The sequence below is a fragment of the Takifugu flavidus genome, chromosome 3 (genome assembly GCF_003711565.1).
Source record: "Takifugu flavidus isolate HTHZ2018 chromosome 3, ASM371156v2, whole genome shotgun sequence".
NCBI classification, from domain to species: Eukaryota; Metazoa; Chordata; class Actinopteri; order Tetraodontiformes; family Tetraodontidae; genus Takifugu; species Takifugu flavidus.
Window position 1 is genome coordinate 2,646,980 of NC_079522.1, and position 17,089 is coordinate 2,664,068.

At 51.2% G+C, this 17,089-nt stretch overlaps 1 protein-coding gene and 1 long non-coding RNA gene across 11 annotated transcripts in view; both read right to left on the minus strand.

Annotated features, from left to right (window-relative positions):
• Positions 1–7,210, minus strand: part of LOC130522946 (uncharacterized) — a 53,234-nt gene extending 46,024 nt beyond the window's left edge. Inside the window, exons 1-2 of one of the 2 annotated variants that reach the window (XR_008949742.1) lie at positions 6,848–7,210; positions 6,436–6,622 (exon numbers count right to left, since the gene is read on the minus strand). This is a non-coding gene — a long non-coding RNA (uncharacterized LOC130522946). The remainder of the gene's footprint in view (positions 1–6,435; positions 6,623–6,847) is intronic. The other variant, XR_008949743.1, reaches the window with a different exon arrangement.
• Positions 7,211–12,729: 5,519 nt separating this feature from the next.
• Positions 12,730–17,089, minus strand: part of ppargc1a (peroxisome proliferator-activated receptor gamma, coactivator 1 alpha) — a 160,731-nt gene continuing 156,371 nt past the window's right edge. For all 9 annotated transcript variants that reach the window (XM_057026036.1, XM_057026029.1, XM_057026035.1 and 6 more), the window contains 2 exons: positions 16,824–16,975; positions 12,730–15,429 (listed from right to left, as the gene is read on the minus strand). In XM_057026036.1, the coding sequence (XP_056882016.1) occupies positions 15,326–15,429; positions 16,824–16,975 (256 nt within the window). In that variant the 3' untranslated portion in view covers positions 12,730–15,325. The remainder of the gene's footprint in view (positions 15,430–16,823; positions 16,976–17,089) is intronic.

The following is a 17,089-nucleotide window of genomic DNA, read 5'->3' on the forward strand; positions in this document are numbered from 1 at the left end:
TCGGAACGCCGTCGGAACGCCGTCTGTATTGACAGTAAAACAATGATTTCCATCTGCTGACGAGCTGCAAACGGCACCACCAAAGAAAATGTGGAATCTGAGCTGCAGGGAGGGAGATAAAAGCGGCGCTTTAACGGTCCGGCGTGTCCGCTGCATACTGAGCAGCAGCTTTATCCATCAACGCGCCTTTTTCCACTCCATCATCAATAAAACTTTGAGGCAATTTGCAGGGAAAAAAACAAAAAAAACCCTGAAGTTCACGCCGCGTTTCCAAGGTAGATTTGTTCGAATCGCTGGTGGCGTTTACGGGACGCTGGGATATTTTGGTTGACCTTTCCGCCTCGGCTGGGGTTTTTTTCCCGCAGCGATCGAATCTGAATCCGATAAACGAGCGACGTTTACGCGCTAAAAGACGTTTCAATTAAAACAACAACAACAACAAAAGCGGCGATGCCTTTGATGGCGGGCGGCTGGTGTTGTGGAGACGCCGCCGCGCTTCGCCCCGCCCTCCCCGAGGCCCTGCGAGCCTGTTTATTTCAGATTAGCCCCGCAGTCATTCCTCACTGGGGAGGGAAAGAAGAAAGAAGCATCCTCCGTCAATCTGGGAAAACAGAACTCCCAACCAGGAACGTGTTGCGGGAACGTGGCATCGCTGCTTCCTGCGTGTCGGGGAACAAGCCCGACCAACCCCCGCCCCCCCACCAAAGACAAGCCAAGAGTCCTTGAATTAAGTCAGTCATTTGGTCGTAACTAATTAATTAAAAGAATAATTAAATCATTAACACATTAAATACAGCAATTAGAAATCCTGTCCTACATGAATGAATCCGAGGGAATTTAATGGGGGAAGCAAACGGAGCAGCGGTCTGTGTCAAAACATCGTTATTTAACGCCGAGATTTAAGAATAAACCCACGTGGACGGAAACGCGTCCTCGGAGCGCCGCGGCCAACTTTATACATAGTTTATTCCAGATGTCCAGAGCGGGATGGGCCTCCGTGACGGCTCCAGCCACTCCCTGGCAGGTTGCCTAGCAACTGCATCCTTCCCTTTTGGAGGAGGAGGAGGAGCGGGGGGGTCAGGGGGACATCGAGGAAAATGGAAGGAAAATACAGCTGCTGCGCACAAACCGGGGCGCCAGGGGAAGGATGGCGGTGGGCGGGGCTCCACATGTTCTCCATCACACGTCAGCGACCACGTTGGCGACCACGTTCAGCCTCCATCCCGGAGGACGGATCCACGTACTGGGACGAAGGCAGGAAGATGAAGGTGGAGGTCCGTGTCCGGGCGGGCGTGCTCAAGGGCTTGTGGTATCGGGACGCATTAGCTGACATGCTAACGGCTACAGACGTTCTCCAGCTTCCTTCGTCGACCAACACGCTCGAAACGATCAAACGCATCGTCCACTTCTAATCGTGGACACCGTCTCCACGGAGGACGTCCTCGTCCCCGTGTCCTCCTCCGTGCTACCGCTGCGTCTCGCAAGAGTTCGGAGCTTCTCTCCGCGCTCGTGCTAATGTTCCGCCCGCGGGGGGGGGGGGGCGTCTCTAGGAACAGCTTCCATCGCGCTCCGGCAGCAGCGCCGGCGGCTCTGCAGCTGTGCGTTAGCAACAGCAGTTCCCGCGTTTCCATTCGTCAGAACCGCGCGGACGTCGTCCCGGACCGGAACATGGCGTCCCGATTGCTTCGGCAGCCTCTCGCCGCCGCGGCTCGGGTCAGACAATCCTCCAGTAGAACCGCGGCTATAAAACACCGTCCCAAAGTCTACACTTTCTTTTAGTGACAACATCATTTCTTTAGCCGCCGCTGCGATAAGCTGCCACTGAGAGCTTCATCACGGAGCGCCGGGGTGATGTAAAGCTGGGGATTTGCCGTTTCTTCATTTCTGTCAGGGTTGCGGGTCGGCCCGCAGCTGCTGGAGCTGGAGGCAGCAGAACTCATAATTTACAATTATATTTGCCTGTCTGTCGGGGCTCGCTCCAGCACGTCCACAAAGACAGGCTGATCTTTTCACGCTTGTTTAATGCACGGCCGACGGAATAATGAGGGGGGGGGGGGCTGCACAGGTATGACGCGTCTAATTGTGCAGTTTGTACGTTTACTTTTCGCCAAGATTTGAGAAGTTTCAACACAGTGGGGATAACGAAGCCATTAAGAGATCAAAGCAGAAAGAAAAAGGAAATTGCAGCGTTACGTAAAAACGCCAGAAATTCATCCTCGCAGATGCTAACGGTGCTAACAGTAGCCACAGGTCGAGTCCACAATTACTGACAGTTTACTGAGAACGTCAACACTGCGTTGGAATAAATGTAGGCGCCTTTGTCGGGAGTAAAGGTTAATTTAAATATCTCGTTAGCACGGTTGCTACTTTAGCTGAACAACACTTGATATCCGCTGGCTACAACTTTCGCTGACAAAAGACTGACTTGACTAAGTTCCAAGTTCAGGTTTAGTGTCCAAGTAATAATGATCATGTGCATTTTTTGGAGCTAATGCTAATATAGCTAATATAGCACCGAGGGTGGAAGCGTCCGCTGCCAGAACATTTAAATACGAGTGTAATAATCTGATTTGTGAGCAGTTTTGTCCTGTTGATCCTCTCCACGCGAAGGTCGGGGTTTTGCCGTTATTTTGACAATACGCTAACGCGGCGTCCTTCTGCGTCTTCATCTCGGTGTAAACAAGCGTAATGATGCGTGCAGGCGTTCGCCATCCCTGACGGAGCAGCTGATCTACCGGGAAATCACAGACAAAACACACCACTCGCTCCTCCGTGCACCCCCCCCCACCCCACCACGATGCTGGGGGCCATGTTGGGTGGGCGGGGCCGAGGCGCGGGACCGCGGCGCACTTCCCGGGGCCGTAAAGAGCGTGTGACAGGGCGTTTAGGGCATTATTGAAAGTGTGGGGGGGTGATGTTGTGCAGGATGAGCTCAGGTTCACGTCAGCAGACAGATATAGCAGCAGGGGCGGAACGACGGAGCCCTGAGGCCACTCGATAGCATCAATGGTCTATTTGTGTGGACGTAACCGAGCGGCATGGGAATGATCCCTCCCATCGATTCACTCCAGTCCAAATATTTTTAGAACGCCATCGATTACATCGGCCGTTACCTTCTGGGAAGCACTAACGGGGAAATGCGGCTGAGTGTTTCCACATTAGCGCAAATACGCAGCGAATACGCGCAGCAACTGTTGAGCCGCGTCCGAAGCTCCGAGCTAAGCTAAATATAAAGCGTATCGAATCCGCCCGCCGTCCTCATCGAATCCGCTCACACCTACGAGGCGACCGGTGGCGTTCTGGGTCTTTTGCTGATGATGGAAAAACAAAATTCTTATTCATCGCATCAGTCAGCGCCGCCGCGTCTCCGTGGCAACGCCCTCTTTCTGACCGGCTGGACAAGCAGCCCGAGTTCTGCCTGATGCCGGATCTGGACGCTGTTTGTCAGGCAGAAACTTTTTGTCTCCTTCAGACGACGTCTCCGGAATCTGCAAAAGTAGGAGCTGTTGATTGGGGGTGGGGGGGGGAACAAAGGTCCCGAGTTGGTTCGGGGATTAAAAAAAACCCGAGTGATTCTTTTCCAGAGTCTGTAAAAGTTGTGAGATGAGGAAGTGCAGCCGAGGCCCAGAGAATCCCCGAGGTGGACCTGCTGCCGAGGACCTTCCGGGCTTTATTCCCAGTCCGAGCACGGGGCCGCCGGATCACACCTCGGTCGCCCGCTGATCTCACATCGCAGCAATTCCCCCGAAATTCAACCGCGCTGGTCGCTTCAGATCAGAACTGGGTCACTCACAGGAAACGGGAAGAAATAAAGTCCAAGGAGCACGAGTGCGGCAGGACCCACCATCGGGAAGCGTTAATGACGATTGTCGACACCCGTCCTCGTCCCTCCAGCACGGGAGCATCTGGCTTTGAGGCGGCCAATATAAAAGCCGCTGGGAGGTGAGAGGAGGAGGTGTGGGAGGAGGTGTGGGAGGAGGTGTGAAGGGTAGCGCAGCGATGGAGCGATGGCGAGGCGGCGGCGGAGGAAGAGACAGCGCCGGCGTGTTGGAGAGTGCTCGGGGGGGCCGGCGGAGCGGCGGAGCCATCCCCCTTCAGATGACACCCTTCACCAAATTGTGCTTCACACGCGGCTTCAGAGGCCAAACAGCATTTAGAGCTCTCGGCCGCTGGCGGGAAGATGGAAACACTCCCGGTTCCGATTCCACTCCTCACCCACAGAAACGTCCACGTGTCCGGAATCAAAAAAACTCCGATTTTCTTTTCTGCTTTAAAACCCAAAAATCACAATCGCAACGGTTCGAGTGTGTGTGGACTTCCTGTTCCCTCCGCTCCGGCACCAACGCCGTCATTTAAGGGGATCAAAGACAGACGGAGGTGTGGATGGCGGGGAACGGGGAACGCCGACAGCTCGCCGTCAGGCTCCACTCACGGTGCGATCGGCCTCATTTGCAATGCTGAGCGGCTTCACGTAACTCTGAGGGTCACGCAAGCACGCCGCTGTCACCACGTGGATCAGGAAAAACAGGAAGTGTGGATGCACCCCGGCAGATCCGTTCCAGAGTTCCAGCGAACCTTCAGGATCCATCACACGTCTCTTGTTACGCTGATGACACCCGATTCTTGTTCAGCAGAAAAACAAGCGTACCGGGCGATCATTCCTTCATGCTGTCGCTAACTAGCGTAGCCGCTGAGTGGGCGGAGACTGCACCTGCACCCTCGCCATCCTTGGAAGAAGAAAACTGGTGAAAGAGGGTTCTTAGAATAAGCTATAAGATGAATATCAGGCTAATGATCAGCACGAGAACCTGAACAGGAAGAGCAGAGATCCGGATTTTTAAGGGTGGAGGAGTTTGCATATTCCTGTGAATCCTTGAACTCCGGCAGCAGGAAGCAACAGCTTTCATTTGCATCCCTGCTCCCTGAAGTAGGTCGACACAAATCAGCGCCTTCCAACACAATAACCGAAGGTGAGGCCCTCCACCGTCTCAGGGGTGAAGGCTCCGCTTTGTGACTCCACGCGCTCCCGCCAGGAAATGTGCCGACATCGGCAGTTCCTCCGAGGCGGCAGCGGGTAAACAGGAACAGCCGCCCTCGGAGTTCCAGCTAAAACCAGAATAAGACGAGCACAAATGCTAAAGAGTTTGAAGGGAAGCAGCTCAAGCTGGGGCTGAAACATCATCACTCTTTAAGATGGGAAAACACGGAATTCCTGCTGGGAGCCCATTCCCAGATGTCCCACTTCTCATCCCCACCTTTGATGGCGAGTTTGCTTCCCCTTTCCTGCCGACACGTGTGACGATCGTGCTGCTTCCCGGACACGTGGCGTCCGTTCCGGCGTTCCGGGATGAACCCCAGCTCTACTGTACAGGATGGGATGGAGGACGGAACCGTGCAAAAGTGCTTTTCAGCCAAAGTTGATCCACGGCTAATGTGAGTCCGTCATGCCGAGCGAGACGAATTAAGTGGGATCTCGTTTCAAAGTTGCGCTCTTTGTGGAGTGAAATTCCCTCCTGGTCCCTTTATTCCTTCCCTGAATCTCCGGACGTGCTGTCAAGGGGAACAAGAGGTGCTAAAAAAACACTTCAACTTAATTTCCTTCTACTCGGACCTCTCGTGAACTTCAGGATGAGGTTTTGTGCTCCGTCCTCAGGCCGCTACCCAAGAAGTCCCGTTAGCGTGCTAGCTAGGACGCCAGAAGAGTGCAGACGAGGACTGTTTCGATAAACTGGATCATTACATCAAAGTTTCAGCCTCTTTCTTTGTTTCTGACACCATGCAGATTAAAAGCAAATACAGTCGTCTCACCTGACAGACCATAAAACACAGCAGCCTCCTGTGAGACGCTAACGGACAGATGCTAACGGACGGATGCTGCCGATGAGCCACGCGGATTTAATCGCCGTCATTTCAAAGTGACGGCTCAGTTTGCTGAAACTGACTCGTTGACGTGGTGCAAACTGAACAATTTACCTCTCATAATACGCAGCAGCAGCAGGTCCCAGAGCGAGGGTGGGTTCTACCAGTAGCAGAAGCTAACCAGTAGCAGAAGCTAACCAGTAGCAGAAGCTAACCAGTAGCAGAAGCTAACCAGTAGCAATAGCTAACCGGTGGCTGCTACCCACGTCTACCTCTCAAAACAGGCGTAAGAACACAGGCTGAGGAGGCGTGAAAGGGCCCGTTTGCTCGAAAAACTTTGGCATTTTAAGACAAATGTTCAACATTTGGACGCGTCGGTGGAGAATAAAGTCGGAATAATTAGCCGAAAGTTGCGCTGCAGACGAGTGGGCCGACTCCACGTCAGAAAAGAGCGTTCAAAATGTGACGCGTAAAGAAAAGACGAGGGCGTTTTGTGGAAGCGTCAGCCGGCGGGGCGGCGATGCGTCTCGAAGCGTCGGCACAAATCCGCTAATAATACTTCAAGTCAGAACTTACCTTTGACAGTTTTGGGAACTCTCCCAGAATCCTCGGACGTGAAGCAGCCGCCGGTGGCCAGAACGTGCACGTGAGCAGCGAGTGGAAGCTCTCCAACGCGGCTTATCTCTTTGTGTAATGAAATAGCAGCTGCTGAAGGCGTCGACAGACTCCGGGACCGAGGCGGCCGGCGGGCACGCCGACAAGTCTGCAGACAGGTGATGGAGGAGAAACAGCTCGTTAGCTTTCAAAGGAAGAGTTTAACGGGAAGTTAATGAAAAGAGGGGCAGATTGGAGCTGCGGCACCTGCTTGAATATTCCAAACTCATTGATCTCGTTCGTATGGAGACGTCCGTTAAAGCAGGAAACTCAAACAGGAACACGACAGCAACGTCGCCACTAAATAAGGCTGGAAGAGACAAACTGGACCCACCTTAAAGGTCCTGATGCTTCCAGGCCTCAGGTGGGACGCGGGGAGGGGGGGAATACCGCACTCCTGAGAAGCCGCAAGGTTAAAATCACAGCAGCAGAAGAAGAAGTTGTCACCAGTCAGCTGTGCTGGGCGACTGTGGGCAGGCTGCCACCCCCCAATCAGGCCCGATTGAGTCCAGGTGCTCAAACAGAGCCGAGTCACTCACAAGTCCGGACACACAAAACCAGCCTGGACCTTAGAATCTGGATGAATCCGCATCCTGGAAGAGTGAATGAACGCACGCTACTTGCTAACGATGGCTGGAGTGGTAGCAGGTCACGTTCACAACTGGGAAATGATCATGTTGCCACAAATCCAGTCCTAATGCCCCCGACAGCGCCCCCTACAGTCCCTAGTGTGTAATTAGCCCAGCAGCGTTGTTGGGAGGGGAGGTTTTATCCTCTCCGGAGCAGCCCGGCACGTTTCCAGATGAGCGTTCAGAAATGGGAGGACTTGCCACCAACTTCCTTTGTCCTACAACTTATTACCCCGTCGCTCTTTAACAAGGACCAGGCGTGCACGGAATGGAAGAATGGTTCTGTCCTTCACACCGGCTGATTTGCTTAGGAAGGGCGCTCACGTCTAATCTGAACGACAGCGCTGGAAATCTTGGCTCACTTTCAGAGGCTAGATTGGTCCTGCCCCGATGACCTTCCCTGGGAGAAGGCGGAAAGTTTGCCAGCTCGATATGTCACAGGCGGCGCCGGCTTAGAAAGAGAACAAGAACGGCGTGATTAAACGGGCCGGATGCGAGGCTGCCGGTGTCAGGAGCGCGACCCCGGTCGGACGAGCGATGTTTCAGGATAAATCGCTCTCATCCCGGATGCATCCAGTGTTTTAGGAATGGACAGAATGGTTCTGTGGAACCGCTAAGCAGCTAAAGGAAATGGATCACGTGACAGGCTAGCGTAGCGCCATAAAACATCGGTATCATCCTGTGAGGAGCCGCGGCTTCGCTGACACCAATAACAGCTAAATCAGCAACGGCAGATTCCTTAAAGCCATAATTACAACAACTGAAGTAAGTTTAGAGCAAATTAGCCTCACAGGAAGTTGAAACAAAGTGTTAAAACGAGGTTAATTGAATCGTAAGCCTTGTCGCGGAAGATTACAGAGTCCGAGAAACACCACTTTAATTGTGTTATTACCACGTGGATTAAGGCGTGGGGATAGTTTTGTCCGGTAATTATAGCTTTCACAGTTTAATAATCAGACAGTTTTGATTCATCGTGTTGAATAATCTCAGATGATAATTGTTAGCAACACGCTGAAGGGATAGCTTCTAAAAGATGCTAGCTCACTTTGTCGAAGTCAGACAAGATGCAAGTAAACAATGTTTTGGCACCATGGAGGGGGACCCGCACGACTGCGGATATAAACACGTGGCTGCTGCGATGCTAGGCGCTCGTCGTGATGCTAACGTACAGGAGCCTGTTTGTGTTTATCACATTTCTGTCAGTCGATTATTAAACGGAACCCTTTAAATGGAGCACAGTTGATTGTCGCGGCGCTCCAGAACACGAGCCCGAGCATGCATCAAGCTCGTTTGGGGCTGCTGGGAGTTTTGGTCGGTTGCTCAAGGGCACTGCGGGGCAGATGTTCCCAGACACCACAATTTGATCACGGCCCTCCAATTAAGCAGCGCACTTCCTACTTCTCACATTTGTGATTTCAGCAGCCAGCGGAGGAAGCGGGACGGTCGCAGAATGTCATTAGCCTAATGGACGGGAGCGCCGGATGGCAGGAATGAGTGATTGCATTACGGAGCCATTTGCTGCAGACGTATACTGACATAAATAGTGCAAACAAACAATAACTGTAGCCGAGCCCGTTCTACTGTACTGGGACGCTTCCCTCTGCGATACAGGAGTTCACGCTGGGGTCTGGGAGAGGGAGAGGAGCCGCGTCGGCCCTTACGTCGGAGCGAGCGGGCGGGTTGGGCGGGGGCTAAGTAGCTGGGAACTGGATTAAGACACAACTCCGCGATCCGGCAGGACCACTCTGTGAGGAATACAAGCAGATAAGAGAGGAGAGGGGAGAGCGGGGGAGAATAGACGGAGAGCTTTCCTTTCTTTCCGAGCCATCTTGTCCAGAATGCTTGAATGGAGCCATTATGAGGGCTAGATCCAGCTAGCATGAGACAGTTTAAATAAGAACCCTGCCGCCGCCGCTATTGCTGCGGCTGCCGGGCTCCAAACTGGAGGTTTGGTCCAAATAGCATAATCTCCTCTGCAGATATTAAAACATAAAAGCTTGAGAAGCAGAAATAACTGGGATTAAACTGCTCCCAACTCTGGAATCACCTCATCTAAAGAGGTCGCAAGCAAACAAAAGCCTCAGCCTCGCTGATCTACGGGGCGCCGGCAACGGCGGCTGCATCCGAAGTCGCTTTGTGATTCAGGTCTTGTGCTACTTTGCAGTTCTTGATGTGCTTAATCCAGTCGAACAGACTGCAAATGACCCATTTGTATGAAGGAAATAAGCATATTTGATTTGTCAGTATTTTGAATGAAGTCATTAAGCACTGAAGTCATGGCAATTATGCTAATTGCTATTGATGTTACCCCGTGATTGCCAAATAATAACCAATGATACGCCGCTGCCATCATCACATTTGCATGTCGCTCGTTAGCGGCGTGACGCCGGCCCGATCCCGACCCACTTTTGCCATCTGCGGGGTGCCATCACAGGTTTGGCAGAGAGAGCGCCGCCGCCGCCGCCGCCGCCGCCGCCTCGTCACGTCCAGTTCCTCTCTTCATCTCCCTCCATCTTCCCTTTCTGGCCAGAGGATGTGCAGAAAACATCTGTCTGCATCTGGAGCTGCCCCTGCGGTCCCGCCGCTGAGGCCCACCCCACCCCACCCCACCACTGGCACCGGTACCCTTAAAGGACTGCAGAGGCCCCCGGGGCGGGGAAGCAAGTGAAGGTGGCTACATCAAAGCTAACGCTAACCTGTTTGGACACCATCAAAGGGTCACCAAAAGATTGCTTTTGGATCTGAGGGTAATCCATCAACAAAATCCACAAAAACCCGAGCATTATGGGTACCGAAACGCGGAATTCTTTCAAGTTTTCTCTTTCCGCCGTTCTAATTAATACGGCGCGTCTTGGGCGCACTTGAGGTAATTAACATTGTTTTTGTCGGCAACACACAGCAGATGGTGATTGAAAATAGAGAGATGAGTCGCTCAATCAACCACCATTTGTCTGTAGCCATTAATTATCTTGCAAAGAATACATCCAGTCCCAAAGTTGATAGTTGGGGGGAAGAAGAATATTGTCCTTCTGTTCCTCATTACTCTTAACGGCGGAAACAAGAATGCCGAACCGGAAAATTGTGATTATTAAGAGGGCGGCCATCAGCTTTTCCCATAAGGTGGCAGACGACGGCAGTCTGGCCGGAGAATAAGTCGTTCCCCCGCCGAAAAGCCGAACGGAACAGTCGTCTACTCTAAACTACGCAAGCGGAGCTCCTAGGTGACCCGCCTGGCCCGTTGTCTTTGGGAGGAATTGTGAGTCAAAATGGCGGCACCCACGCCCCTCTTCGGGGGAGGAAGTGGGACGTGCTGTCCAGGTTAAAACGCTTCCCGGGTTGAGTTCGCTGGGTTCTCGTCCCTCTCTGGGGACCAGTGAACGCCCAGTCCGGTGGCCAGTCCGGGCTCCGGGTCTCAGGTGCAGCTCGGTGCATCAGGAGCAGACGACAAATGACCTCATCAGTAAGTTATTGGTTGTTCCAGCTGTGGAGGTGCAGAATAAATAAGATCACGGAGGGGGTTCGGATCCATCAAAGCCACTTTTCAGAGTGTCCCCAGATGGCGACTCTTTCCCGCTGCCAGGCGAGGCTGCGTATGTGACTCAGCCAGTCATCCCCGGCTGGTCCTCGCGGTCCGACTGGAACAAACGCCTCCAGCCAGCAGTGACGGTGCCCCGATATCTCAAGATCTGACCCCCTCCTGCAGCTCTGGACGGGTCTGGTTGGCGTTGCCTCACGAGCGTGTGGAAAGATCTGCCCGGCAACCCATTAGCCGCACACGACCAGCTCGTCTGACTCTAAAAATAAAACCTAAAAAGGTTACGAGAGGGACGAGCGTTGGGGGAATGGAGCATCTGGAAGGGACACTGGAGGCAACATCTCCTCCACGTGGTCCATGATTTCCTGTTTGCGGCGTCGCTTCCACAGCAACATTGTCTGCGATATCATTCGTTCTGGTCGGATTCTGACGGGAAATTTGCAGTCTTGACGCATTTCTCGCCACGCTGAGAATTAAAAAAAAAAAAAAAAGCACTTGATGGTAAATTACCAGTAGGATTGCTCATGTTCCACCCCACGGGCTTTAATTAACTACTCTCACAGAGTCTAATCTTATTATCAGAGACGCCCTAACCTGCTTACATGATACCGAGACAGGCGCTCGGAAGGAGCTGCCAAAAATGTGCGGGGCTCTTCATTTTGGCGCCGCCGCTCCGGCCGCCGCCGCTCGCCTGGCACGCTCCCGCCACACAGACGCAGACAAAGGGTGAAGCCCAGTGCCATTTTCAGGGCTTCAACAGCGGCGGGCGCGGCGCGAGATGCCAAATAAAATAGAGAAGTACACTTGTGGGCTGTGGCGTGGGGGGGGCCTGTCCCCACAGAGAGCCCAGCCCCATCAAACCCCATTATTTCCAAGGCTACCACTTACTTCCAAATGGAGTAGAGATAGCTGCTTATCTACTGGTTAATAATAAAAAAGACACATCACGGATATAAAAAAACGAGAAAAGAGCCATTCTATCATGATGGAAGGAGAGAGACGGGAGGGGGGAAGCCGATGGGGAGCTGAGAGAGATTTCCAGGGACAGTTTCATTCTGTGGAAAGGGCAAGCAGACGGAGACCTCCCGCTGTAATGCAGCAGCCGAGCCGAAATGAAAGGCAGCCGCTCTCTTCTCCGGGGCTAAACAGCCGCCTTAATAAAAAACACAATCAGACCCCCAACCTTAAAGTTTAATGCACATTCTTCCCATATTTCTCTTCTCACCGGTGAGGGGTAAAAAAAACGGTGGAAGCTCCCGGTGTGATCCGAGTTCCGGGGCTAATGCGTGAGGAAAAAGTGGGAGGGGGGGAGGGGGGTGGGGGTTCGAGGGGCTGGGGGGCTTGTTTTAATCATTATGAAGCCCATTGAATATCAAGCACACCATCAACTCTCTGGCTCTCAATCGTGTTAATGAAATTGTTCCCCCAACTTTTTAATTAACTTTGCAGACTTGCAGTGGTGTGGAGTCGAGTCGTGGACGCAGACACACTCTTCCCTCCCAGGTGATGTGAATTTCAAAGAGGAAAAGTTGCTCGGAAGGAGGGGACGACGTTCCCGCACGGACCAACAAGCGCCGACGTAAAAATGTCCCGACTGTGATGAAAAGCGCTGCATTAGCAAGGAACGGCCTTCTTGGGTTTACTGGCTGCCACCACTAGGGGGCCGTGGAGGTGGTCTGGAGTGGGCGGAGCCAACCTTCATACTGGTCCATACTGGAAAAGCAGGTGTAAAAGATGTCAGCAGCTTCCTGAGGGTTCTGACTCTGGGACCATTGGGGCAGACGAGGAGCAGGACCGGGGGCTCGTTTAAGAATCTTTACAAGTCCGGAACGCAGCCAACGATCGCCACAGTTTAATAACTGTCAGCGTCGAACTTTAGTGCCGATATTCAAGCGGGAAGCGGAATTCTTCCTGAAGGATTTCTGCCGGCCAGCGTTCGGCGAGAGCATAAATCCCGAGCGTTCCTCGGCGATGGCTGAAGGCGGCGCGGCGGTCCTCGATGGAGGGACATTCATCACAGGGAAGGGGGGAGATAATAGGGAAATAAAGAGGTTTCTTCCTTTTTTTCAAACACATTTCCCTTTATTGGCATGTTGAGGCTGATGAGAATTGCACATAAAAAAATGAAGTTCACAAGAAAGTCGTACAATAGGTAGAATCACAAAGGCATTGGTAAGGACTTGGCAGAAGGCAACGTGGATAGGACACAAACAGAGAACAGCCCCCCCACTCCACAAACACCCGCAGAAATCACACACACACACGCGCACACACACACGTTTGTTCGTACACATTTTGTCCTTCCAAAAGAAACATGATTACCCAACAAACGTTGACGCGGTGGCCTCAACCGGACACGAAAAAGTCCGCCACAGTTGAACTCTGAACCATAAGGTGTTGTAATATATTGCTACTCTAGGCAATTTACAAAGCATTTTTTTCATCATCATCATCATCATCATCATTATCGTTAATTATTACAAGGATTAAAGCCACATCTATCAAACGGGACACGACGCCATTACCCAAACGCCATACCGACAGCAAAAAATCCCAAACAATGGGAAAAGACAGGTGAAGTTGTTCTTCGTTAAGATTTTTGTCCTTCCTCTGCTATTTAATTGATCTTTTTTTTGGTGCTTTGAAGCGTAAAACGACTCATTTCTCGTTCTGTTTCGTCGGGAGGTTCACTTTTCTCTGTGGTAACGGCGTTCTGTCCGCCCTCCTAGCATAGCTACACCGCCAAAAACCACGTCACAATTTGCCCATGGAGACAGAGGCGGGGCGGAGCCGCCGCCGCCGCCGCCGGGCGGTGACGCGTGCGTTACGGTCATGACAAGACTCGGTCAACAACGGTTAAAGGGAGGAGCAGGAGGTGGGGGATGGAGGCGACCTAGCAACCAGCGGCTGGGTAATGGGTCGAGTCCAAAAATCACACGACTGTAGGAGCTAAAATACAACTCTGAAAAATAATTTATTGCTTTTTATATATTTTTTCCCTTCATTTATATGATCATTAATCATCTTGTAATTGTTGTGAATAACAGCATCGTCCTTGTATATATCTATAGATATAGATATATACATATATATATATTTATATTTTACATCAAATACAAGATCTTTTAAAAAATTCAGGAAAAGGAAACTGTAAACTTTTGTTTGGCATTCACAGAATCAAGCGTGAGTGAAGCGTTTCCAGTGGTTCCAACTCAAAAACAACCTGCTAAATTATTGCTTCATGTTCGGCCCGGAAATGAGAAACGGTCGGAGTTCGGAGTGGTGCGTTGATTGTTTCGGAAAGGCAGAAAAGGTCACCAAATCGTTCACCCTGTCTCGTGATTCCTTAAATAAAAACAACTGCTTAACTTAGCCAGGACTCTCATGAGGTATGTAAAAATGAGCAGCCCATAAATAGTCTTGATTGAAATATTAAAATAAATAAGATAAATACGCTTCTTTTGTACCGATTAAAAAGATTAAAATGCACCCTTTCACTGATCAAAACCTTACAAAGAAATAAAATCAAACTTAATCACACACAAGTAACGTTTTACAAGAAGGATGCAGTAATTAACAGTAATTAGCATTAATTAAGTTAGCTAATGCTAATGACTGTGTGACGACACCCTCGTTGTACAGTGTTACTGACGTATGTAGTTTATATACACGGATTTATTTAGAAATAATTAATAAAAATGCCTTTCTTTTTTTTTACAATCATGAAAAACATGTTAAAAATGCATTTTACTTCGGTCGTATAAGCAAAAAACACTGATTGAGAAACTTTATAAACAGATAAAACTATACATGGTTGAGTGTCCCCGCCCCTCCCCCGACAAAATAACTTAAAAAAAAGACGCTTGTTCACGTGCTCCCTCAAAACGAGCAGTCGGACGCATTTTTTCCCCTCATTTTTACAATCATGTCATGTCTTGGAAACATCAATATGTTCACACTACTGTTATTACTACAGATCGACATTCTGATTTAAGAAATTTCCTTCTTGTTTTAAAAAAGGCTGCATTTTACAGTGCATAGCTGTAACAAATAAAGATATTCCATATGTACAGAAAATAAAAATATTCTTTTTTTTATAGGATTTGTAAATACACGGCTACATTTCTCCATAAAATGTAGACAATAATGTTACCTTGAGAGTTTCCTGTCCTGTAACGCGAGATCCAAACACCAGATTTGAACAAAAGAGAAGAAAATCGACTGCAAAAAAAACAAAAAAAACCCAAAAACAAATCTGGCTGAACAAGCTGCATGTTTTCACCCCCAAAGGATTCTGGGTGTTGTAGTGCTTGAAGAGAGAAAAACAAAGAAGTCATTAACGTTTTCGTTTCTTCGTTCACCTGTGGACGTACAGCAGTAGAGTGCACCAAAAAGTGGCGCGGCGGTTTCTGAGGCTCGGCGTTTTTTTTTGTTTGTTTTTTTTCCCACAACGTCTCTTCCTCAGCTCTTCAGCAGCTTTTATTCATGTAAACTTCATTTTTACGGATATACACCGACAGACGTGTTCCTTTAGACGTCCACTCTGCGTGGCGTGTGAAACTGCGGCAGTCTCGTCGTCGAAGGAAGCGACAAACAAACGACGGTGAGGTATCGGGAGTTCCTCTCGGCGGCGGCGCCGCTGAACCGGTTACCTTCTGAGGCTGCGCTGGGCCTCCCGCAGCAAGCTGTCAAAGTCCAGGGAGTCGTACTTGCTCTTGGTGGAGGCCGGATCAAAGTCGTCCGAGTGGGAGTCTGAAAGTGGCAGAAGAAGAACGGCGCTCGGGTGAGTACGCCTCTTTCTAGCCGGGTTCACCATAATTTTTTATTCCGGAAGTTTCTCTGACTCAGAAATGCGACTAATTCGACCACATCGCAGCTGAAAGAGAGAACGAGGAATTACTGGGATCCAGTCGGTCCTCACGTGGCCACCGTCCGTCTCCGGAGCTCAGTCGTGACAGTCAAATTTATCGGAAATACCACAATCGATAGCTGCGTTCCTGCTGATTTCCTATCAGCCGGTTATGAAAAGCTCTATCTGAGTCCGTTCATCCCTCCTGTGCTCCATTTTTCCCGATCAACCCGATAAAACCTAATCTCTATCTTATCTCAGACAGCAGACAGCTTCACAAATGGAAGTCCCCCAACGGGCCCAGCAGCGCTCTCCACGGGGCTTTGAGAAATGGGCACGACCACAGCGGCCACGTGGCGCCTCCCCCGCTCTAATGTGGCCGCCGATGGCTGGCGGCACCACGCCGCGCACCTTAAGGGATGAAAAATACCCCGACGCTCCACTTGAAGCTAATGGCCGACGACTCCGCGAGGAGGAAGATTGAGAAGATGGTTGAGATACCGCGGGATTATGAGATTATTGCCCTCGGTCTCCTCAAGCGGCGGCGACCAAATTGGGCGGCGGAATGAAGGCGTTTCCATTTCAGCGGACTGATTAGTCAATCCGGCCGGAGCGTCCCGCTTCAAAGCCGCGGGATTAGCTGCGGATTCTCCGCGTGTCCGTTTCTCATCACGCCGTCCTTTTAACAGCTGCAGCTTCAAACGTGAGCTCAGGAAATCTGAGGTAACCACAGCGGAGGTTACCGGGGAAAGCGACCTTCTCCCGCTCAGACCCGCGGGTCGTGACGGCCATTTGACCGATACCGTCGTCTCATTATTTAGCTCCGCCCACTGGGTAAATACAAACAAGCTGGCGACAGGCGAGACTCACGTTGCTCCCACCTTCCTCCTCATCACCTTTGCTAACGGCAGCAACGTTCAAACGCACGTTAACGCGACCCAAAGATGCGACTGAAGCAGCGAATAACTGTCTTCGTTTACTGTCGGCAGATCCGAGGGGGCGGGGCCTGCTCCTCTTGTCTATCTGTGTTTATTACAGCCAACAGGAAGGAGATTCTATTTCTGGCCTGACCACACAGTGACCTTTGAACTCTGTTTACTTCCGCAGCCGCAAATGGCCGCCGGGTGCGTCCTGTGCCGCGGGAATTCCGAGCATCTCTTTTGATCTGGAAGCATCACTCAAGGCTCTTCCTTTTCTTTCCCTCGTTCTTGCCTCCCCCTCGTCAGCGACGGTCCCGGAGCGACGTGAGCGAACTCCCCGGCTGCTGATGTCAGAGCACGCCACGGCGTTTACTCACCCAAGTCTGTGTAATGGGATTTGCAGAACTGCTTTTGTCCGCCGAAGCACAGCTCGAACTGAGGCTCGTTTGACCGGCGTAAGGTGTGTCCGTTCTCCAGGGCGGCGAAGGCGTCGCAGGTGTAGCGGTACGTGATGAAGCCAAAATTGTCCCTGGTCAGGAAGAGAAAGTGGGACGTCAGAGCGATAACAAAAGAACCCCGGCGGAACTCTAATTAGACGACCAGGTTAATTAGCACAGGAGCATCTTCAAAGCCCACACTCTGA